The sequence below is a fragment of the Gigantopelta aegis genome, chromosome 6 (genome assembly GCF_016097555.1).
Source record: "Gigantopelta aegis isolate Gae_Host chromosome 6, Gae_host_genome, whole genome shotgun sequence".
Classification (NCBI taxonomy): Eukaryota; Metazoa; Mollusca; class Gastropoda; order Neomphalida; family Peltospiridae; genus Gigantopelta; species Gigantopelta aegis.
The window spans coordinates 44,661,043-44,686,956 of record NC_054704.1 but is presented as its reverse complement, the minus strand read 5'-3'; the positions used below and the strand labels follow the sequence as shown (position 1 = coordinate 44,686,956).

Genomic DNA, 25,914 nt, shown 5'->3' with positions numbered 1-25,914 from the left:
AGACCCTAGTTTCAACTCGTAAACATGGACACTAAGTTTAGTTAATCTACAGAATCTGTAACACATTTGGATAAAGTTATAACAGAGTGAAAGTTGAGTCTGTGACGTTGAAACCAGGAAGTGTCCTTAAAATAGACTAGAACTCGAATCAATAACCGCTACTTCGCAGACGCACGTGTGTTTTTTTTAAATATGAAAAATGCATTTTGTGGTATTAGAAACAACAGGATGACCAGAAACATTTCGGTTCTACGGAAATGGATAATCTAAACAATAAAATATAAGTAATGTTTGATTTCAGTGATCATAAACGGCTTTAATAGTGAAAAATATGCTGTAGTGTTTAAAAAATAGGGTATGTTCCTTTAAAAGACATTTAAACGTCTTTTCCAAATACAACTTTATTTACGACGCTTGCTTGATTAATAAATCAATGTACTCTAGTGGTGTCATTAAACAAAACAAACTTTGCTAAGTTAACATATACGTCATAGGTAAACATTCATTTAGTAAGTGTCATTTTTAGTGAACGGTTTCTCTTTGACATCAAGGTCACCATCATGAGACAGGAAAATAAAATGTCTTTAAATATAACCAACATATATGGGATATCGCCGTATGATACCAGACACCTGATGCAATGTTCTCTCCGAGTGATAATAATACACACAAAAAAAAAATCCCCACATCAGTTATTAGTATCAGCAGATTTATTTGAAAAAGCACAATAACATTATTATCGACTTTAGTACTAGCAGTTCACGAAAAACCCAGAAGAAGTTGTTTTTCACAAAATAAAATGTCATGCGTGTCAATCTTCGCAAACATAAAAACGGGCATCTTTACACTGTATCCTGGGAGTGGCAAGTTGCAGGATTTTCGTTCCCGCGTGATCTATTGTGACGGCCCGTTACGGCCTCCCTGTTAATAATTTTCAATTTCCTTTTGGCTACGACGTCGAAAGCCTGTTTTGAATTGGGTAATTGAAGATAATTACACGTACAACAAAATGTTTCTCAAGCGACAAACGGTGTATGTGGTTAAGCGGGATAATCTCACGGAAAACTACAGCGAGACCGAAGGTGCATTGAAATGACCCCCCCCCCCCCCCCCCCTCCGCTCCCTCTCCCCATGCAAACTTATCAGTGCTTGAATAGGCCTACTCAATGTTTCCGAAAATAGCGACTCGTTTTAATGGGACAAAAGTGTTACAAGTTCCCTGGTGGTTTTTAATGTTCCTGTTTTCATTTAAGTTTTTTAAAACCCCTCTTGAAGGAAACACGTTTTGTTCACCGGACCATTAAAGTTACACCAAATTTCAACTGCTGCAAATTTGCCACGATCATTGCAACGCAGTCAAGGTCTCTTTCTGTACTCACTCAGACAAGATTTCTTCGGGGTGTTTTTTTGTATCCTAGGGGTATTTTATCATTCACCGCAACACCGCAACACCGCAACACCGCCACACCAAACTGTTTAAACACTGTGGGTTGAATTCTGGGTAAGTTCAACCAAATGTTTGTTGCTGACGTGTGCTATACTGGTTTTTACGCTGCGCGTTAAACCGAATGACCTTTTTGGGAACCAGTGCACATAGTTTCCAAATGTTTAGCGAAAAACGGCTGTCTGCCCGATACTCTTCCGTTTCGTGACAGGGCAAAATAACGGAGATGCGGAGAAAACACTGCAAGATAATCCTGATCCATGTATTAAGTTTTATTGTTTGGCAGATATCAGCAGGCGCGGATTCAGGCGGATTCAGCCCCTCCCCCATTTTTGGTCCAACAATATATATATATAGTTTTATTGCCAGCCCTTTGTTTACAATTAGAACAACACATGCCAAGGGTAAAACATGGGTTGTGTACATAAAAATAATAAAACAACATAATATAATACTTTAGGGTACTGGCTTGCAAACCCCACCTCACCCCACCCCCAGCCCCTCTCCATCCCCGCCTCTCTTTCTATCTCCATCCCCGCCTCTCTCTCTCTCTCTCTCTCTCTCTCTCTCTCTCTCTCTCTCTCTCTCTCTCCATATCTAATCAATGTAGCTATCCATTTATTTTTCTCTCACGCAAAAAAACAACAACAACACACTCTCATCCTTTTCCATTCTATGAATGACGTACATATATACACATACACACCCCCAACAATATATATTACAGAATACACCAAAAATGCAAACTTATCCCGTCCATCTGTCAAGGACCTATAAATTTTATTTTCATAAACAAGAACGGCTTTTGGGACCCCTCTATTAAAAAATCCTGGATCCGCGCCTGACACGTACTGTTAGATTTCCACTTCCATCGAGGCGCTAATGCATATATAGACGAATTAAAAAAACCCAAATTGAAACAAAAGCAACGTATACTATTAAAAAACGGTTGGGGGATATCGTAATTGAAATCCAAATTTAAAGGGACATTCTTGAGTTTGCTGCATTGCAAGATGTTTCCGACTAAAATAATATTTCTATGATTAAACTTGCATATTAAATATAGTTTCTTGTTTAGAATATCAGTGGCTGTATATTCAGTGTGTTTCTGATCGTCTTAATATTTGTAAGAAGCCCAAACTGAATTTTGTCTTCTAATAATTTCGTACGTACGAAAAAATAATAGTTTAGAAAATAAAATGAAATTTAACCTAGTACAAATATTAGGACGATTAGAAACACGTTTAATATCCAGCCACTAACTTTTTATGTACAATCGTTTAAAAGTCTCTGTTAGTCGATAACATCTTAAAAATTGCAGAAAACTCAGGAATGTCCCTTTAATGCCACTAAGTGAAGGAATATTGCTCCATAAATCACCAGATAAATAAACCTTCTGTTTTTGGAATGGTGTTTGTCTTTACGGGTGTACAGTGAAAGCTTTCTGACAGAAATGGCCAGTTATATCTGATCGTAGACTTTCCAGATCTTTTGTTATTGTGGCTCCCATTTATTGCCTCAGATACACAGTACTATCAAAACGACGAACAATCGGATCTTCGTTGGGGTATCTAGGTGTTTAATTAGTATATGTCAATGCAACACTCATGCGCGCTACATTATATATGAACACAGACAATATAGCGTAGCGCGCATGGGTGTTCCATCGACTGGTACATGTACTAATCAAACACCTAGAAACTCCAGCCGGGACCCGAACATCTGTGGTCAAAACTGTGTCGTTAAAGTGGCACTCTCGTTTACTTTATTCATTCATTTATAGTTATGTTCGTGATTATATCCAATTAAAGTTTAAGCACTCTATCCTGGGTACATATCTCAACTATCTGGATTGTTGTATAGGCTTTAGTGGCTAGTGAGAGAGTAGTCGGTTTAGACTTTAGTGGCCTTGCACCTACCCATTGAGTCGTTAAGCTCGCTTCAGGTATTGGGAGCCGGTACCGGGTGGCGAACCCAGTAACCTGCCAGCCACAATTCCGATGGATCCAATCTCATGTATATTGTTTCTATGTAACCATTTAAAACAGATCATCGACATTCAGGGGCCTAAATCACAACGCTGTCTTAAGCTATCTTAAAGTAACATCGCATCGTCCTCGCTTACACTTTTAGATTCCACTGCGATGTCTCAAAGTTGCGAGGGTTTAGTGAATAATGTCCCAGTGTTTTATTAAGTGAGAGCGAAATGCCGTTAAGTGCATGGGCAGAGATAGATATGCAGATAAAACGTGAATAACGTTAAAATAGTCGCGTGATATTGTTGATGGAACAGAGGGAGGGCGCCAGTCACACAAGACGGATGATAAAGCAAAAGATATACTGGTATCCTAATGGTATTGTAATCTCCTTTAATTATTACGCTTTAGGGCGTTACTCAGTTTTGTTTGGCCCTTTTAGATGCAAGGAGAGTTAAAGTTTAAAGTTTGTTTATGTTTAACGACATCACTAGAGAACATCGATTTATTAATCATCGGCTAATGGATGTAAAGCCTTTTGGTACTTTTGACATACAGTCTTAGAGAAGAAACCCGCTACATTTTGTTTCCATTAGTAGCAAGGGATCGTTTATATTCCCCACTCCGCGGATAGTATTGCACATGCCACGGCCTTTGATATACCAGTCGTGGAGCGCTGGCTGGAATGGGAAATAACCCAAGGCTTTACGGCCAATACACCGATTTCTCTCTCACTAACCACAAACAACTAATCCACTATCCTGGACAGACAGTCCAGATAGCTGAGATGTGTGCCTAGGACTGCATGCTTGAACCTTACGAGGATATTAGCACGAAAATAAGTTGAAATGAAATATCAAAGACAGATTGCTGCTATCGAGGTGTAACTTTTCTTTTATGAATAATCTCGTCTGAAATTAATGTTACTGATACCACGTTTCCATATTAAAGACACTGACTCTAGTTTTTAGGCAGTGACAAATTTGATAAACTATTACAGGTTACCTTTTACAGTTAAAGGCACTGTCACGAATGTTGTACCAATGCAAGAGATTTCCAATGCTTTTGATATGCAAATGACCTTAGTTATTTATAGGATCAAAAGACACAGAGATTTTTAAAAAGTGGAATTAAGTCAACTTCGTGCATTTTATATGATGATTTGTATATTAACCTGTCGGGGTTTGGGTTTGTTTTCATGTAAATGCAAAGAAAACAAATATCGAATAGGAAATAAACGTAACATTTGCAAAAAACTTTGGGTCTAAATAATTGAACAGGATAATAGTCCGTTTTTGTTTTGTAACAGCTCAACATTTTCAGTGCGAAACAAAAAACTTTGGCAACTTCTCTTTAAATAATAAATTGATTTATTTCGGGAGAAAATTAACTCCTGTGTCATAGTCATGCAGCTCAAACTGTTGCATTACGTGTCCAGGAAAACCTGCTTGAAAATGTAACTGATACCGGCATACCATTCCGGTATTAACACGCAGCTATAATTTATGTGTATGAATCATTGAATGTTTGTGCTTAAACCGATTTCATTATAGATGTTTTAGAACCAGATCAACTTAAAGATGTTTCCTTTACGTGCGCATGAAAAAAAAAAAAAAAAAAAATTGCGGATTTTAGTTATTACAGCTTTAAATGTTACATAGTAGATTTTCCGTTTACCTTGTCTTAGCCCTTATACAGGGATCGTCCCGCTATTGCAATAAGGATTGCTTCCCTTTTAGGACCCTTCGAAGTAAAGACTGGTAAAATTTCAAGCTCCAGTTGTGAATTTTTTAAATATTTATTTACAAACTTGTGTTGTTGTTTATGAAATAACATGTTTTCAATCAATTTATTTTATTTTATTTCATTTTTATTTTATTTACATTTACATTTATATTTATATTTATTTATTTATTTATATTTATTTATTTATTTATTTAATACATCACAGGCGCTAGTCTCCTGTTTTAAAGTAGCAAGGTAAAGCTAACCGTTTTACTGATATTCTTTTCCATATTAGCGACATTCAGTTCCACATTACATTTTTATACTTTATACAGACATTACTACTCTAATAATTATTTAAATTTCATCTGAAAAGTCATGTTTACTGTTTTTTCCCATCAGTATACTAAATATATTGGATTAACTGTGTACATAAAGTGAGACTTGAATAAAATACACTGTATATTTCTGTATGTTTGTAGTCCACGCGACTGCCTTTAACATGTATTTAACTTTTATTTTCTTTCACGACAGCACTAGAGCACATTAATTAACTACTCATCGGTTATTGGAGGTCACACATTTGAAAATTCGAAAATATAGTCTTCAGAGGAAACCCGCTACATTGTTCCATTAGCATCAAGAGATGGTTTATATGGACAGGACAGCACGTACAACAACCTTTAGAATATTCGTCTAGAGACACTGGCTGGGACGAGAAGTAACCAAATTATCCGCCGATGGGTTTCGATCCTACAATGTAAACACCTCAGGCAAGAGCTCTGTCGACTGAGCTAGATCCCGCCCCGCGGAATATTACATTAAAAATAACCATTGAAATGAACGGATTTTCTTATCTTGACGTAGGACAAAATCATTAAGTTTAAGTATAAAGTTTTTACATTGTATTTTGAAACGTAAATGGACAAAGAAATACATTTCGTACACGCACCGTGTTCTGCTGAAAGTGAATTGAAATAGCTTGTCGATATATAATGGACTAAGTTACCCAACTCGAACAATTGTAAACTGCCAGATGTAATTTATTAAGATACCACGCCCGTCATAACACTGTGGCGTTAACCGTTCGCTCGCCTCGGGGCCGCAAAATAATGGTCCTCGATATGAGTTCATATTTATATATGTAAACATTTATTATGAAGCCCACAAAGAGTCAGTTAGCATGTATAGTGTGTTATTCGGAAACATCCTTTAGCCCGGCTTTTGTAAAATAGGGCGTGACGCGCTTACCTAAAGCATGTGACTACCAACTGGTGTTGGTGTTTTTGCGTCGTAGGATCGAATCTGATTGGAGTTGAGGGAGGGTCCGTCCCAATCAATGCACCAAAACTGGTGTATCAAAGGCCGTGGTATGTGCTGCTCTGCCTGTGGGGAAGAGCATATAAAAGATCCCTTTATACTAATAGGAAAATGAAACGGGTTTCCCCTCTAAGACTATATGCCAGACTTACCAAACGTTTGACATCCAATAGCCGATGATTAATAAATCAATGTGAAATGAGCAGCTTGACCCTCTATTTTTTTTTTCTGATTCATTTTAAGGGTGCGGAATTAATAAGCGGCAGGTAGGAGTTTTAACCACATATGTCACTACTGTCGTTTACGGGATTTGATTTGGTAGTATACACCCTTCAGGGTAGCAAGCGATCGCGGTCACTTGCTAGTCTGGATTCGGAACTTAACGTCAATTGGATGTGTTGTCATAGAAGACGATGGTACCAAACACATTGTTTGCGAGCGTTCTGTCTCCTGAACACGCCACTGTTAAACTTTTCTGATTTGTCGTAGAAGGTCTGAAATTGTCTGCGTCTCTTAACGATTTTATGGAAACCAGAGTTTAGGCGGCCTTTCTTGTTTTACACCTCGCGATCGGAGCTGGGTAAAGGGTATAGGACTTTTATATAAGGCATGTTCAGAAGGATAGGCGATAACAGTCACTCGATAAACTTACCCAAGTTCATCCATCTGACGTTTCGCTAACGTTCGCGAACTGTTTGACTTGTTCCTAATGTGGCCGTTTGGTTTACCGCGAAGCGCATAAACCAGTCTAGCGGTCGGTTTTGTCGGCCCTGTTTTTACGCCTAAGTAAAATGTAATATGAGAGACGACGAAGGTACCAGTCGAATTCTTCATGAGCGATCCGGCCTCCTGAATATGCCAGCTATTTATCTTCTTTTTTTTTTTTAAATGCTTTATCATCTTGCTCGCCCACCTCCTTTCACCCCAAATTCCACTTCAACCCGCTCCCCAAAATATGAAGGCCTACTTTCTCCCAACGTTTTCACACAACAGTTTGAAACCACATGACGCATCGTCTTGATGACAGTTGTGTTTGTAGTCGGCTAGGTGACGTCGTGAAGTGATATGAACGAAGCACACCCCAAGAGCAGGACGTCACTGGCTGTTATGAACGTTGTCATATGACTCTTTTTGTTCACTTTCCTACCGTTTTGTTACGACAGATTGATATCAAAGGGCAAAAGACTGTTAAAATTTCGAGACTGCCTCGGGTCAGGCTTCTTCCGCAGAATTTTTTTTAGTATCCACAACACAACTTTAAGTTTGTAAAAATATGCGCGCCTCTCAAGTGAATCGAGAGACAGTAATATTGCGATCAGTTAAAAACTTAAAGTTTGTTTTGTATAACGACACCACTAGAGCACATTGATTTGTTAATTATCGTCTATTGGATGTCAAACATTTGGTAATTTTCATATATATTCTTAGAGACGAAACCCGCTATATTTTTTTTCTATTTTCAGCAAGGGATCGTTTACACATAATATGCACCATCCGTGACAATACAGTCGTGATATATTATTCGTGGCGTACTAGCTAGAATGTGAAATTGCCTAATGGGCCCACCGGCAGGGATCGATCCTAGACCGACCATACATCAGGCGAGCGCTTTAACACTGGGCTACGTCCCGCTGACATCACTTTATTAACGATTTATTAACCATCGGCTATTGAATGTCAAATATTTAGGAATTTCACACGACATCTTAGAGGAAACTCTCTACATTTTTCCATTGGCAGTAAGGGATCTTTTATATGCACTTTTCTCACAGACAGGATAGCACATACCACGACCTTTGATATACACGTCTTGGAGCACTGGTTGGGATGTGATAAAAAGCCAATCAGAGAATGGGTCTACTGAGGTGGTTCGATCCTACGACGCATTCACCTCAAGCGAGCGCTCAACCGACTAGTAAAAAAAAAAAAAAAATCCACTGAACGTGCGATAAGTAATAAGATCGATCCATCGTTTTGCTCCAACAAAGAAACACATTGTTTTATTTAACTACATTACTAGAGCACGCTGATTTAGTAATCACCAACTACTGGCTGTCAAACAATTGATCATTGCGACGTTCTCAGAGGAACATATTTCCATTAGCAGTAAGGGATTTTTTATATGCACATTTCCACAGACATGGCAGCACATACCACGGTCTTTGATATACCAGTGGCATGGCACTGATTGGGAGTGGTGGGAATCCAAGCAGAGAATAAGTTAACCGAGGGCATTCCATCCGTCTACCCACCAAGTGATCCACTATCTGCCATTGTACGTGCTGCCCTGTACATGGCAAATGTATATAAAATTACACGTGTTGACAACATCCCTGTGTTTTTTGTCTTGCTTAGTTGTTGTTGTTGTTGTTTTTGTGTTGTTGTTAGCTTGGGTTTTTTTAAAATATGGCATCGTATGAACCGAAAAAAAACATGTGCACATTGTATGACTGGACATTTTTATATATATATATATATGTGTGTGTGTGTATATATATATATATATATATATATATATATATACACACACACACACACACACACACACACACACACATACATGTATATATACTTAACTCCAAAAGAAACGCGAAAATTTTAAAATATTAAAAAACCCACATTTGAATAAACTATGTACAAATCGATTAAGTTGACCAATAGCCATCTTGTCAGCGTATCCAATTCCACATAACGCATGAAAAAAACAGTACAGTGTGACGTCACGCACGTGCTGAAATTGACGACCAAAATCGATCTGGAATGCAAAACGGGTGGATCATGAAAGATGCGAATTGCACGTGAAACACTACCAGGCCTGGGTATAAAAGAAACGCCAGACAGCAATGTTCAACTCATTTTACGAGTAGCGATACAACGATGCCACGACTTAACGCTGATTCCAGACATAGAGCTTCGGGGAATTTGGAGGCCGGAATGGATGCCAGGCAGGTTGCACGTGCTTTCGGTGTCCATGTCTCGACAATCTACCGTCTCATAGACCGATTTCTACAGAACAACAACGTCGTCGACCGTCCACGTAGCGGCCGTCCCAGAGTGACGTCACAGCGCCAGGACCGTTACATCGTCCGAACTCACATGCGTGATCGGTTCGTACCAGCCACCACAACAGCCCGGCAGACAGTGGGAACCCACAACCGCCCCGTTTCCTACACCACGGTACGACGTCGTCTGATCGCCATCCATCTGAACTGTCGTCGACCGTACATTGGACAACGTCTCACACAGCGACACCGCCTTGCACGACACAACTGGGCTGTTCTGCATCGACAGTGGCGGAACCGACAGTGGCAGAACATCGTCTTCTCCGACGAAAGCCGCTACTGCTTAGATAGGGCCGACGGTCGTATGAGGGTGTGGAGGCGTCGAGGTGAGCGCTTCACAGATGCGTGTGTTATGGAGAGGGACCGTTGGGGAGGGCCTTCCGTCATGCTGTGGGGTGCCATATCCTGGGGACGTCGTGTACAACCTGTCATCTTCGACAACAACGGCCGAGGACGCGGCAGGGGCGTCACAGCACAGCGCTACATCGACGAAGTGCTCACGCCTGTGGTGGTGCCTTTTTTCGCGGGTCACCGTCAGATGGTTTACCAGCACGACAACGCCAGGCCACACACGGCACGGGCCACCCAGGCATTCCTGGCACAGCACAACATCATCACAATGGACTGGCCAGCTTTAAGCCCGGATCTGAACCCCATCGAGCACTTGTGGGACGAGGTTCAGCGCATGATGAACCAACGCCCTGCTCCCGTGGTGACACAGCAGCAGCTCCGCCAGGCCGTCGTGGACACCTACAACAACGTGCCCAGGGCCTTCATCAGGAACCTCTTCCTCTCCATGGGTAGGAGGTGTGCGGCGGTCATGGCCAGCAATGGCGGACACACCCGCTATTAGTGGACATGTTTGAGTGGCATGTGACGCCATTGAAGAAGCGCCATGGCCTTGACATTTCAAATGACAATGCGACCTCGATTTTTAACATGTCAATAACATGAAATCTCATCTTTACGAATTGTTTAAGTTTTTCATAGAAACGATTATTTTAAGAACTTTGGGACGTATTTCAATGAGTGCACTCAAAACCTCCAATCTACGTATTCGCGTTTCTTTTGGAGTTAAGTAATATATATATATATATAGATACATATATGGCTGAATTTACAAATCCTGTGTTAGACTTACATGCGTGTTACTACATACATCTACAATGCTTAAACACGTGTTTAAGAAAAACACGCTTCGTAAATTCGGCCCCATATGTAACGACTGTCAAAGAAAGATTGCAAATAAAAATAATGATATGGAAAAATCGTTTATAATAGAGGAATAGAGATTACGATTGTATTGCCTACTGCGCCGGATATTGTTAGTGTTATGACCCACAACTTATAACAGAATAAAAGTAAACAGTGAAGGTTAAGTTTCATTAAATAAAATTCCAGGGCACATACCAGCTGATTACGGTTGAATATATGTTGACCACATTCACACCCACTAAGGTGAACACATTGTCCCAAGAAACCTAATTAAAATGTATAAGCAGAGACAGAACGCATGCGTTTATACACGTATAGACATATGTTATGTACAGCCAATATGAATAATAAAATTGCAATGAACCCCTCATTTTATTTTCATATACTTACCATTTGTGACACCCAATAGCCGATGTGTATTTTTGTGCTGGGGTGTCGTTAAACATTCATTCATTCATTCATTCATTCATGAACCCCTCATTAATACGTTACGAGAGAACATATTAAAAACATCGGTAGTAGTTATCAAAAATAAACGATGTATATATATATATATATATGTACACATGTATACAGTATAGGATAGGACACAACAAAAGACACTTTCTGTATATCACTGCGGTTATCATAATATGTACACATGTATATAGTAATTTTCTGCAGGGAGTTGTAATAGCAAAAATAACATATCGTGCAATAACCCCTGTGCACCTTTCATTTCAACTTATTTTCGTGATTATATCCAACTAAGGTCACGGGCACACACCTCAGCTAGTTGTTAGTTGGTTAGTGGTTAGTGAGAGAAAAGAGGGTGTAGTGGTCTTACACCTACCCACCGAGTCGTTAAAACTCGCTCTAGGTGGGAGCCTGTACCGGACTGCGAACCCATTACCTACCAGCCTTATGTCCGATGGCTTAACCATGACACCACCGAGGCCAGTAACCCTGTGCACAAACGAGGTACCGACTATTTTCGGCTATTAAATTTTCCCCGTGAAGTTACGGATATGTACATGTGTACTTACAACTTCAATTATCTTCTTTTTGTTTGCTAATCCAATTAATTGATTCTGGTCACTCTGTGTTTGTAGATGCTCAGTGTGCATTTAATACGCTTTTTGACCACCCGATCTAATCTAGCGACCAAATTTAATGAGTAGAATTTTCTCTATTAATTATATTAATTAGAGATGCGCATCAAAATTTTAAAGGCCCACTATTTAATTTTTGGATGTGAATTTCAAAATTGTCCGCTTAATTTTTTGTTCTGTCCCGGGAAAAGCCCCTGGCTATCCAGAGACAGGCCCCAGGACGCACATGTTCGAAACTCTAGTGGTATATGAGCATGTAAAAATTATTCGCACTCGCACTCGCATTTTATGCCAAAAAAGAAGAGGTACGTACCTCGAAAACAGGGCACACGACCTTAATATTATATTACTAGCTGGTATTTATGTTACATCTAGTCTATATATCATATTCCACAGCTACCTGTCCCATATAAAATTATTGACTATTAACAAAGATATAAACTGTACACGTTTTAATATCATTATTATTGTTTGTACGCGTTTTTAATCTGGTTCTGTTATCTGATACAACCATCAAATATACTCACATAATGTTCTTGCCAATAAACGTTTCATGTTTCCTGACTCAGTGTTTTAATATCCTCAGTATATGATACGATTTATTTACAGTTCAACAGCTGGATTAGATGGATCAGTACACGAGAGGCCAACGGGATAAATATCACTACCTGTCTTTAGATGAAAAGTGATGGATTAGCCCGGCACATGGAGGATAATGTTTTATTTTTTATTTGGTGGTAAAATGGTGGCATAAAAATAAAAAAATATTAAGATTGGAAATAGAAAGCTGCAAACTATCCACAGTTGCTGGTGGTGCCTACTTTCCTGCTTTTACACCATAAAATATAGCTTTTTGAGTACCTGTAATTTTAACACCAAGAGTGGCAAAAGCGAAAAGAAGACTACCAGAAAAGGGAAGCTTTGGAATTTATAAAAAATAATTTTAATACCAAATGTAACAAAACTGAGAGAAAGGGTTTTTTATTTTATTTTTTAAATATAATTTTAATACCAAGACTGACAAAAATGAGAGAAAGTCTACCTTAAATGGGAAGGTTTTATTTTTGGTTGCTTTTTAAACGTAATTTCAATAGTGACAAAAGGGAGAGAGACTACCTTAAATGGGAAGTTAAAAAAACAAAACAATTTATACTAAAAGTAGCAAAAAATGAGAGTAAGGCTACCTTAAATTGTTTTATTATTACTGGTATTTGGTTTTCGTATTTATATCCAATAACGGTTCAAGCACGCTTCCCTTGGTACATATCTTACCCATCTGGGATATCTTTCCAGAACATGGCTTACTGTTACTTGTCAGTGGTTAGTGAGCGATAGGTCGGAGCAGGTGCTTCACTCATTCCAGCCGTGCGCTGAAACTCGCTCTTGGCTGTAGCCTATATGCGGGCGCGAACCCAGTACCTACCAGCCTCAACACGAGGGCTTAATACAGTGGTATTATCACACTGGTCTTGTGCCTCGGGTCAATACAGCTAGCCTCGTGTAAACATAAGACCAATGTGAAAACTCCCAGTTAATAACGTATTCTCGTTTGCGCTGGAACTCAAATATACTTCTCTTAAAGCAACGCAAACACTTTCTGGACAAAACGCAACATATATGTGTACACCAGTACACAGCTTAGTAAAGACTCTGGTGTTAATGATATACTTATCTTAAAGTAGCAACGCAAACACTTTCTGGACAAAACGCAACATATATGTGTACACCAGTACACAGCTTAGTAAAGACTCTGGTGTTAATGATATACTTATCTTAAAGTAGCAACGCAAACATTTTCTGGACAAAACGCAACATATATGTGTACACCAGTACACAGCTTAGCCAAGACTCTGGTGTTAATGATATACTTATCTTAAAGTAGCAACGCAAACACTTTCTGGACAAAACGCAACATATATGTGTACACCAGTACACAGCTTAGTAAAGACTCTGGTGTTAATGATATACTTATCTTAAAGTAGCAACGCAAACACTTTCTGGACAAAACGCAACATATATGTGTACACCAGTACACAGCTTAGTAAAGACTCTGGTGTTAATGATATACTTATCTTAAAGTAGCAACGCAAACACTTTCTGGACAAAACGCAACATATATGTGTACACCAGTACACAGCTTAGTAAAGACTCTGGTGTTAATGATATACTTATCTTAAAGTAGCAATGCAAATACTTTTTGGACAAAAAGAAACATATTTCTTTCAGCAACCACCTATACACAGTTTAGCAAAGTTAAAGTTTGTTTTATTTAATGACACCATTAGAGCACATTAATTTATTAATCATCGGCTATTGGATGTCAAATATTTGGTAATTTTGACATACAGTCATAGAGAGGAAACCGCTACATTTTTCCATTAATAGCAAAGGATCTTTTATATGCACCATCCTACAGACAGGATCAGTTTAGCATAGAGTCTGATATATGATATGGTAGCAATGCAAATACTAGGCTTAGGACTAGTCACTGTATTTATGTGACTGTATATCAATTTAAAATTCAGGTACGTCCGTCCAGGGCGCAGCTGCTGACATCCGGGACAAAGAGAGAAGGTAGAGGTCAGAATTAATTAATGGGGAAAGTTTGGATACTGTTAAACTTTTAGAAAAGAATAAAGGGGTAATGCTATATTTTACTGTATCAATCGTAGGCGCGTGTGCGGGAATTTTAGCAGTGTGTGTGTGTGTGTGTGTGTGTGTGTGTGTGTGTGTGTGTGTGTGTGCGGTTGTGTGTGTGTATATGTGTGCGTGCGTGTGTGTGTGTTTGTGTGTGTGCGTGCCTGCGTGTGTGTGTGTGTGTGTGTGTGTGTGTGTGCATTTGTGTGTGTGTGTGTGTTTTGTTTGGACTGTGGCGACATGCTCCCACGGAAAATATATTGAGCAAAAACATTATTTACTTAAGAAGGGAGAAGTCTGGACCCCCCGAAAAGGCTTCCCCTGCACACGCATGTGGATCTGTCTATCTATCTATCTATCTATCTATCTATCTATATATGTGTGTGTGTGTGTGTATATATAATCTATATGTGTGTGTGTGTGTGTGTGTGTGTGTGTGTGTGTGTGTGTGTGTGTGTGAAGAGTTTAGGCGCAAAACGCGATATATCATTTTTTTTCCATTTTCAGTAAAATTATTTTTGTAATTGGCGTATATCGCGTTTCGATAAAAAAAAATAAAAAACCCACCACCCCACCGAGATTTACCCAATACAATTTCATAAGGATCAATCGCGTTTTGCGGCAAATCAGCGGGCATACGATTAGCCCTTACTGACATACAATAATGGCTTTAACTAAAAAAAAGAAAGAAAATGGTTTATATCGCGTTTCGCGCCTGAACTCTTCATATATATATATATATATATATTAAAGTTGTGACATGTATGTATTATAGAGAAGGCCTAATAAGTTGTATAACGCTTTTGTTTTAAAATGGGCTTATAAATATACATTTCGTTACTATTTATTTTATTTACTTTATTGTATTTAAGCTCTAGAGGTTGAGACACTCTGAACGACCGCACTGGTTTAGTTTTAACAGCCATTTAGCAACTACAGGTGTTATATCCACACGCAACACGTTCGATATAAGCGACATACAGGTATAATTCTTCCATCCAACATCTTTACACAGCTCAGCAAAGATTCTCATATTGATATACTTACCTTGAAACAACTTAACTTGTTATCTTCAGCCAACGCAAACAAATTCAGCATAACCAACATATAGTTATTTCATCAAACATCTTTACACAGCCTAGCAAAGACTGATAGGAATGTTATACTTTATCTTAAAACAACTTAACACTACGCAAACACGTTCGAAATAAGCGACATAATATGGCGGTTTCTGCAAACATCGATCTTTACATAGCTCAGCAAAGAGTATGATATTAATGATATGGTTACCTTAAAACAACTTAACTTGTGAACTTAAAACAACGCAAACACATTGGGAATAATAAAACAATTTAAAGGGGGTTTTGGTTTTGTTTTTGTTTTGCAAGCAACTTTATACAAACTTTAAAAACTGTTTAGCAAATAACCTGATAATGCGACCACCATGGTTTACACAATCATGTTAATATTATTCTTATCGGTAGATTAACAAGCTAATCCCATTAAGTCGACGTCATGGTGTTTATATTTGAGTAAGTGGTGGAGTAACATTTGAAATAACCGACTCAATGGGAAGGTGTAAAGCCACTACATACTCTTCTCTCTCACTAACCACTAAGCAGCTAACAACTAACCCACTGTCCTGAACAGACAGCCCAGATAGCTGAGGTGTGTATGTGTGCTTGAACCTTAATCGGATATAAGCACGAAAATAAGTTGAAATGAAATAATTAAAGTTGAGATTAGACCTACCTGACGGCAGATTGTCTTCGGCTTGTCCATGGGATTCAACACTCTCATTTTCAACACTCCCAGCTCTAAGACTCTCGTCTTCAACACTGCCGGCTCCAGCACTGTCAACACCTGTTGACCACGATAGGTCACGATTTCGTTTCTTCCTTATCAAAAATGATTTCGGCATTTTGTTATCCAGTGTAAAACCATCAACACCAGTAAAACCACCAACGTTCAATAAATAAATAAAATTACTTTTATTAAAAAGAGATTTTATTATTTTGTTTTCTAATTTAAATTTGTATCTACAACTGTTGTTTTTTGTAGGGTTTTTTTTCGTTCTAATTTGAAATAAAATCACTTTCCATTAAAAAGTGTAAAATTATATATATGTTTTTTTAAAATATATAAATTAAATAAAATTCCCACGAAGATATCCGTCGGTTTTAGAAGAAAAATAAAAAGTACTTTGGCTGGTGACATTCACAAGTAAGTAACAAGCGAACGGTGTGTTTAACGTCCCGTTTCTTTTTAATGTAACGAATAAGAACGGGGTAGACACCCCGTCGCGATATCGTTCACTCCCGCTACCCGTTTGAAAGATGCTAGGTTTAAAAATTCACTGATCCTTGTCGAGCAGTAAAAGTATTTCACTTCTCCGGTGTAGCGTTTAACGGTTGACAGGTTGCCGAGATTCTCAGCTTTTTCGCAATGTGTAACGTCCCTTTTAACAATAAACACACATAGAGAGGGGGTTTGAAGGAAACTAGTTTCTCAAATTTTCCTCAAAAGGAGAAGGTAACTGAAGCATAAAGAATTTAAATTTAACTATTGTCTGTTTAAAAAAACAAACAAAAAAACAACCAAACAAAACAAAAATAACCAACAAGAAACAAACCTATCGATGTCTGTTTTCTTGTGTGTTCAAAAGATGGAAATTTATGAGTATACACGTAAAATTATTTTATGTATACATGGTGTGTTTTTATTAAAAACATTATAATGTGTCATCAAGTTAAAAAGAAATGTAGATAAAGAGACTGGGTAAGCCGGGTATAGTAACATTACTTATAAACACAAACCGGATTATAATATTGCTTGCGTTGTTCTGTGTGTTTATATTAAATGTCTGACTAACATAGTTCTAACTGTCTGTTTAAAACGGATATAATTGTGTGTGTGTGTGTGTGTGTCCGCGCACGCACGCGTGCATGTATGCATAAAACGTCGCTATATGTGTGTATGTTTACATGCGGTGTTTGTGTTCATACGTGTGTGTGTGTGTGTGTGTGTGTGTATCATTGTGTCTGTATATGTTTGCGAATGTATGTGTGTATTATACACTATATTATGTGTTTGTATGCATATACATACATATATATACTCTTCAAAAGGGTAGGGCAATCTGAAATATTAATGTTAATATCAACTATTAGACCGAACATACGTCCTGACCACAGACATCCTAGTAAAGAACGTTCAGGTCTGTTTATCAACACACGAAACACATTCCATAGTTTTCACGTACATCACGCAGTTGCCCCGTACACGTGCGTGGGGTGTCATTCTTGATTTTGACAATTTCCAGGAAGGTCGACTAATCACTGTGGAACATTATTTCTGTCAATTGTTTTTCATTCTGTTGATCATACAGTTGTTATTGTTTTGTTTTTAGTCATTTTTATTGTTTGAATTTGCGATTTACTGATAAAAAAACGTCAACTTTCAAATTTCACTTTTGACCCCAATCGTCCTTCAAGATCTTTGGTGGTCATAAAACCTATTGTAATACTGAACTACCGGTTGTAATGTTTGCCCAATTAATTCACTATTATCATATAACCATTCCCCACAGCTAATATACCTTGCAATTTTGGCAATTGTAAATTTTTATTAGAGTTCCCCTACTTTTTTTGAAGAGTATTATATATATATATATATATATATATATATATATATATATATATATATATATATATACTACTCAGAAGAATTTAAGGGTCAGATGATATTTTCGACATTATTTTCTGAATGTCAGTTATATTACCTAGACCATAATGTCCCGCATGGTATTGTTCCATTTTGATGAAAGTGGGTCTAAGCAACCCATAAATGAATTAAAATCCACTGTCATTGACACTGTCGACTAGTTCTAATGGCGAAAACATGCTTACATTTGTACGTAAATTAGGGCGAAAGCGAAAGGTCTGCTAAGTGCCCATAACTTGCTTTTTCACAAAGCGCTTCATTTGCACGCTTTGCATGTGTATTCCATGTTCCCAATGCTGAATTTCCGTATAATTGGAGCTTGCGTTCGTGTACGGTGCACACTCCAAATTCGACAATGGTACGACGTCAACTGACTATCGAAGATCGAGGAAGGGCTATTGCTTGGCTTCAGGATGGCAATACGCAAAGAAATGTTGCTCTGAGACTTGGTGTCAGTCAGAGTGTCGTTGGCCGACTGTGGCAACGGTACCAAGCAACGAATTCTGTTGGAAATCGTCCACGTTCGGGAAGACCCCGAAGCACTAAAAATAGAGAGGACCGCTACATCACCAATATGGCTCTACGTCAACGCACAACCACTGCACGCCGATTACGTGACAATCTGCGGACTGCGACTGGAAATCGAGTGTCTGATCAAACCATACGCAATCGTCTGAGAGCCAATAATCTACGCTGCCGTCGCCAGGCTGTTCGGCCACCACTCCTACCACGTCACAGAACGGCCAGATGTCACTGGTGCACACTTCATCTGCGGTGGCAACGTATTCAGTGGGGTCGAGTGATGTTCACTGATGAGTCCAGGTTTAGTCTCCAGTTCAACGACGGTCGGGTTCGTGTCTACAGACGTCCTGGGGAGCGCTTCGCTGACGTTAACGTTAGACAACGTCACCGGTTCAGTGGTGGCAGCGTCATGGTGTGGGGCGGCATCTCTATCCACCACAGGACCCCCCTCTATGTGGTGGATGGCAATCTGAATGGAATCCGCTATCTGAATGAGATTATCCGGCCGTTGGTTCTCCCAGGCCTTCAGCAGATTGGCGGCGGGGCAGTTCTGCAGGATGACAATGCCAGACCCCACCGCGCCAGGGTGGTAACGGACTTTCTCAGACAACAAGGTATCGCCAGGATGGATTGGCCAGCATATTCGCCTGACTTGGCCCCAATAGAGCACGCCTGGGACGAATTAGGCAGGAGAGTTCGGGATAACCATGCCCCTCCGGCCAAACTTCATGATCTGGGTCAACTTCTTATGGCAGAGTGGCAGGCCATTCCCCAAGAGTTCTTCAGACGTCTGATCAACAGCATGAGGCAACGATGTGTCAAGTGTATTCGCGCCAGGGGTGGATTCACACACTATTAAACGAATGTTCTAATGTGTAAAATCCATGTTTGACAACCTTCAACTTTGACAGCATGTCATGCGACTTTCTTGTATACAGTGACGTTTATTTGTGGGTTTTTGTAAATATGGAACAATAAATTAAATTTTTGGTGTAGTTTACATCATCAATCTAATACACTCTGAAACTTGTTTGGTTATAAATTTTTGACCCTTAAATTCTTTTGAGTAGTATATATATATATAATATGTATATACAAGCTGCATTCAGTGACGTCACAGTTACACAGTTCATTTTGTATTTAAAATCCCCTGTTATATTAACAAATAAATGTTTAAAAGTCATTCGTGTTCAACGACACCACTAGATCACATTGATTTATTAATCATCGGCTACTGGATGTCAAACATTTGGAGGAAAACCGCTACATTTGTCCATTAGTAGCAAGGTACCTTTTATATGCACCCTCCCATAGAAAGGATAGCACATACCACGGTCTTTTATATAGCAGTCGTGGTGCACTGGCTAGATCGAGAAATAGCCCAGTGGTCCAACCGACGGGGATCGATCCTAGATCGGCCGATCATTAAGCGAGCGCTTTACCACTGAGCTACATCCAGCTCACACTACTAAATGGTGTGTCACTTATTATACAGCGTCCGATTTAACTCTGAGAGTGACAAGTTTTCTTTTATATAATCACATTTACCAACTTGCTAATTTATGTTGGGAATGTGTACGTGCCTATATGTGTGTATATAACATGCATTAAGATCAAGGATGGACTAGAGGGGGTGTATATAAAAATATGTGTCTGTAGGTGTGGATTATGTTTCGGGATAAACAAGTTACAATGTAACACAAATATTTATGTGGAACCGGATGTGGCTCGGTGGCAGAACCCATGCTGTTTCAGCCCGCGTTCCACGACTAGTCTGTCTCTCTGTCTCTCTCTCTCTCTCTCTCTCTCTCTCTCTCTCTCTCTCTCTCTCTCTCTCTCTCTCTGTATGTATGTCTGTCTCTCTCTCTCTGTCTCTCTCTCTCTCTCTCTGCCTGTATGTCTGTCTGCCTCTCTCTCTATCTAAACCGGCCTCGGTGGCGTCGTGGTAGGCCATCGGTCTACAGGCTGGTAGGTACTGGGTTCGGATCCCAGTCGAGGCATGACATTTTTAATCCAGATACCGACTCCAAACCCTGAGTGAGTGCTACGCAAGGCTCAATGGGTAGGTGTAAACCACTTGCACCGACCAGTGATCCATAACTGGTTCAACAAAGGCCATGGTTTGTGCTATCCTGCCTGTGGGAAGCGCAAATAAAAGATCCCTTGCTGCTAATCGGAAGAGTAGCCCATGTAGTGGCGACAGCGGGTTTCCTCTCAAAATCTGTGTGGTCCTTAACCATATGTCTGACGCCATATAACCGTAAATAAAATGTGTTGAGTGCGTCGTTAAAAAAACCCATTTCTTTCTTTCTCTCTCTGTCTGTCTGTCTGTCTGTCTGTCTGTCTGTCTGTCTGTCTGTCTGTCTCTCTCTCTCTCTCTCTCTCTCTCTCTCTCTCTCTCTCTCTCTCTCTCTCTCTCTCTCTCTCTCTCTCTCTCTCTCTCTCTCTCTCTCTCTCTCTCTCTCTAAAAAAAGAAAAAAGAAAACAAAAGAGGTAAAAGATAGTAAAACTTGAACTATATAGTGTCAAAAAAATACATATCAGTTGAGTAGATTTGAAAAACCAACTACGGTTTTCACGAAAATATTATATAATGTAAGATGACAAAGTACCTTTAATTCTTATTTTGATAGTGTCAATAGTTTGTTCTTGGCATCAATTCGCTACTGCTTCTCAACAATACAATTTACCCAGCGTACGTTCCTCTTCAGTAAACGCTAGATCGCTAGCTACCGTATGCTGTTTTGCACCCGTTTCAAAATGGAAAATAAACAACAGCTTACGTTTAGCTCACGTTTAGTCATAGAGTATCGTACCCCTAGTTGTCTCATTTACTAACAAAAAGCAAACCACCGAAGCAGAAATTAGATATTTATGTCTCTATCAAATTCGTGCTTTCAGTTGCAACCTTTATTCACCTTACAAAACTACTGTTTAAAACGTAAATATAAACACGCGATGAATAGGATTATCTTTCGCGTACGCAAATCATTAAATTCTGAAACAACCTGTCAGGGTGATATTTTGTTTAAACAGAGCCGTCTACCCATGATATAGAAGAGGTTTCAAGTGATATGTCATTCCACACAATAAACCTGATCCTTTTAAAGGTGATATGACACTCTGTAACATTTGGTAACGGTTTGCAACAAACGATGCAGTTGTATCTTAAGAAACAATTCTAAGTATGCCTGTTATTCACTGGTTTATAATTATATTAGAGAATTCATTGAAATCTTTTAGTCGGCGTTTTATTATAATATTAGAGACTTCTTTTAAATTTATTAATTATTCGATGTTTATAATTATATTGGAGATTTTTGTGAGATACGTCTACTAAAAGCAAATTCTAGAGACCTTACAAAATGTACCTTTATAAGCATGGAATGTTGTACACATGTTGAAGGAAGGAAGGAAATGTTTTAAGGACACACTCAACATATTTTATGTACGGTTATATGGCGTCGGAAATATGGTTAAGGACCTCACAGATATTGAGAGAGAAAACCCGTTGTCGCCACTTCATGGACTACTCTTTTCGATTAGCAGTAAGGGATCTTTTATATGCACCATCCCACAGACAGTTTGTTTTGTTTAACGACACCACAAGAGCACATTGATTTATTAATCATCTGCTATTGGATATCAAACATATGGTAATTTTGACATATGGTCTAAGAGAGGAAACCCGCTACATTTTTCATTAGTAGCAAGGGATCTTTTATATACACCATCCCACAGACAGGATAGTACATGCCACGGCCTTTGTTACACCAGTTGTGGAGCACTGGCTGGAAAGAGAAATAACCCAATGGGCCCACCGACGGGAATCGATCCTAGATCGATCGCACATCAGGCGAGCGCTGTACCAATGAGCTTCGTTCCACCTATACACATATTGAAATATATACATATAACTGGATTATTCCTTTATCAACAGAGAGTTGTTAAAAGCGTTCCTTGTGGAAGACTGTACATATTCTAGATCTAAATTCTGACAAACAGACGCCACAGAGGTACCTAGTTTTTTCTCAGTGATGCATACTTTATAGTAAAAACCTCGTATCACAAGAACACGAATTGTATCGATCTACATTTCCTTTGTATAGCACAGCAGAGAGCTATGATTAATTGACTTAACGCTTTCAAGACCTTTAACCACTGCGTCCTGCCATAAGCATTATGTTTTAAATAGTATCTAACATTAACTCGTATGTAACTAACAACACAGTTCGTTAGGACGCGAACTATACGTTACAACACGTCCAGGTCTTTGGTGTACCTCTTCATGGGTGATGGTTGCATCCTACGCATAAAACCTTAAACGCGTTACTTTTGATTATAACTGCCTTTTGCGACAAAAGCTAAAAACGAAAAAAGACAATGCGGGTAAAACGTTAGACTATTACTTGTTTAATCCCGTTTTTCCTTTCATGGGAATTTGGCAGAAATGTCCATGGCTATGTATCGATCCGCAGGGGGTACTTCTTTTTTTTATTTTCGGGTTTATATGCACTTAAGGTTAAAGTACTATAAAGCTGTTCTTGGCACTCTGCTTAGCTGTCTCGGTTGTTTATCAAGGACAGAGTTTAATGGTAGAGTAGTAGTGATAGAAATAGTGGTGGTGGTGGTGGTGGTGGTGGTGGTGGTGGTGGTGGTAGTGGTAGTAGCAGTAGTAGTAGTAGTAGTAGTAGTAGTAGTAGTAGTAGTAGTAGTAGTAGTAGTAGTAGTAGTAGTAATAGTAGTAGTAATTGTAGTAATTGTAGTAATAGTAGTAGTAGTAGTAGTAGTAGTAGTAGTAGTAGTAGTAGTGGCAGCAGCAGTAGTAGCAGTAGTAGTAGTAGTAGTAGTAGTAATTGTAGTAGTAGTAGTGTCAGTAGTAGTAGTAGTAGTAGCAGCAGCAGTAATAGTAGTAGCAATAGCAGTAATAGTAGTAGCAACTGCAGCAGCAGCAGCAGTAGTAGTAGTAGTAGTAGTAGTAGTAGTAGTAGTAGTAGTAGTAGTAGTAGTAGTAGTAGTAGTAGTAGTAGTAGTAGTAGTAGTAGTAGTAGCAGCAGCAGTAGTAGTAGTAGCAGTATTAGTAGTAGCAGTAGCAGCAGCAGTAGTAGTAGCAGTATTAGTAGTAGCTGCAGCAGCAGTAGCAGTAGTAGTAGTAGTAGCAGTAGTATTAAATGGTAGTAGTAGTACTAGTAGTAGTAGTAGTAGTAGTAGTAGTAGTTGTAGTAGTAGTAATAGTAGTAGTGGTAGTAACATACATACAAACACCTGCACATACGCACACACACTGTCTGTCTGTCTCTGTCTCTCTCTCTCTCTCTCTCTCTCTCTCTCTCTCTCTCTCTCTCTCTCTCTCTCTCTCTCTCTCTCTCTCTCTCTCTCTCTCTCTCTCTCTCTCCAAACACAAAATACTACAAGAAAAAAGAAGAAAAAAAGAGGTCCCTACCAATAAACTACCTGTTAGCCGGTGAATGCGACATGCGTGACCACGCGAGATAGTTGACATACACTGAACCTAATCGACTGCGAGAACCCGAGACCGCGCCATCTAGACACTTGGCATGGACGGCACGGCCAAGTGGACAACGTCCCCGCGTGACGCCAACCTCAACGGCAGAGTGGCACGCCGCACAATATCCGCCCCACGACGCGGCTTTGTCGGACATCCGAGCCTGCATATTATCGGTGTCTTCTTTCCGTTACTTTATCTTCCGGTGCTAAATTTATTCACCATGCTTGTCCGAAATTGAAATGTCCACCTGACCATCAAAGGGAACGCGGAGCCAAGGCCTCTTGTATATCATTTCTTAACATCAGTTTTACTACTTTGCCAGTGGTGTGTGGCAAGGTGATACTCTGTTCCCATGATAATTTATATCGAGAGCAGTTTTACTTTGTAAACGACAGATAATTATCTAACGCAATCCGGGTCGCAATCTTTCGTACCAATGTGACAAAATGCTAAGAAATCAATGAACCTGTCTATAACGGCGCCTTGGTAAGTTGCTACCTATATATATATAGGTACCACACCACCATGTGTCGTGTCGTTGCTAGCTGTAGCAATTTAAAACAGTTCGGTTTATAGGTCTTAACGTTTTTAATGTCCAATGTACTCAAATGAGTGAAAACTTTATAAGTACAAAAACTATTTACAAACAAAATATATTTCTAGTGAATAAGTATTGGAGAGTTTCATATATACATAATATCCTCAAAATGAGTACAGTTTACTTGAATGAATTAACTTACATTTGAACAGAGCCAAGAATGTGTACTTTTAAATGTGTACTTTTGTTTAGTACAACAGGCACTTAAGGCTTGAAATCTTTTCTCTGCACTTCTTGAACTGATACATTGTTCTAATGTGTTTCTCTAATTGCAATAAATATTTAATAAATATCATGTAATAATTACTTTTGTACTCACATGAGTACAGCCTGATGTACATTTCAAAAAAAAATAATTATTTCTAAATATGTATTTCAAATAATCTCGAAAATGTTCAAGAATGAAGGAAGGAAATGATTTATTTAACGACGCACTCAACATATTTCATTTACGGTTATATGGCGTCGGATATATGGTCAAGAACCACACAGATATTGAGGGAGGAAACCCACTGTCGCCACTTCATGGGCTACTCTTTTCGATTAGCAGCAAGGGTTCTTTTATATGCACTATCCCATAGACAGGATAGCACATACCACGGCCTTTGATGTATGTTCAAGAATGATGCTATGTTTACTACTCAAAAAACTAACAAAAAATTCTGAAATCATGCTAGTTTTGTCACGGGCATAAAAGGGTTAATTAACAAATTAACTGAAATTGAAATAATGCCTTTTTCAAACCTGTATTTAATGACTACAGGTAGGTTGACCTCTGTGACGTTTATGTACATTTGTTTTTGTTATTGTTCTTACTAAATAACAGCATTTGTAAGTGTGCTGTGCGATCACTTCACAATGACTACAAAATAACATATGGCTACATAAATACATTTCGCACAAAAATAGAAATTATTTGTAAAGTAGGTGTCAACTGTCTCTTGACCTACTCTAAACAATGCACACAAAGGAAAAGTCATTTTCTCCTAAAGAATGCATGAATCATATATACGGTATGGTTTCTAAGCAACACCTAAAATCAGCAGATTTGTTCGCTTGTAATGGCTATTGTCGGCCAAAATGAGGTTAAAG

General features: G+C 38.9%; 1 protein-coding gene across 1 annotated transcript in view; it reads right to left on the bottom strand.

Annotated features, from left to right (window-relative positions):
- LOC121375120 (zinc finger protein 768-like) overlaps positions 1-16,708 on the bottom strand; it is a 29,969-nt gene extending 13,261 nt beyond the window's left edge. The window contains exon 1 of the mRNA XM_041502365.1: positions 16,223-16,708. Coding sequence (XP_041358299.1) covers positions 16,223-16,391 — 169 coding nt within the window. The 5' untranslated portion in view covers positions 16,392-16,708. The remainder of the gene's footprint in view (positions 1-16,222) is intronic.
- Positions 16,709-25,914: the final 9,206 nt, after the last annotated feature.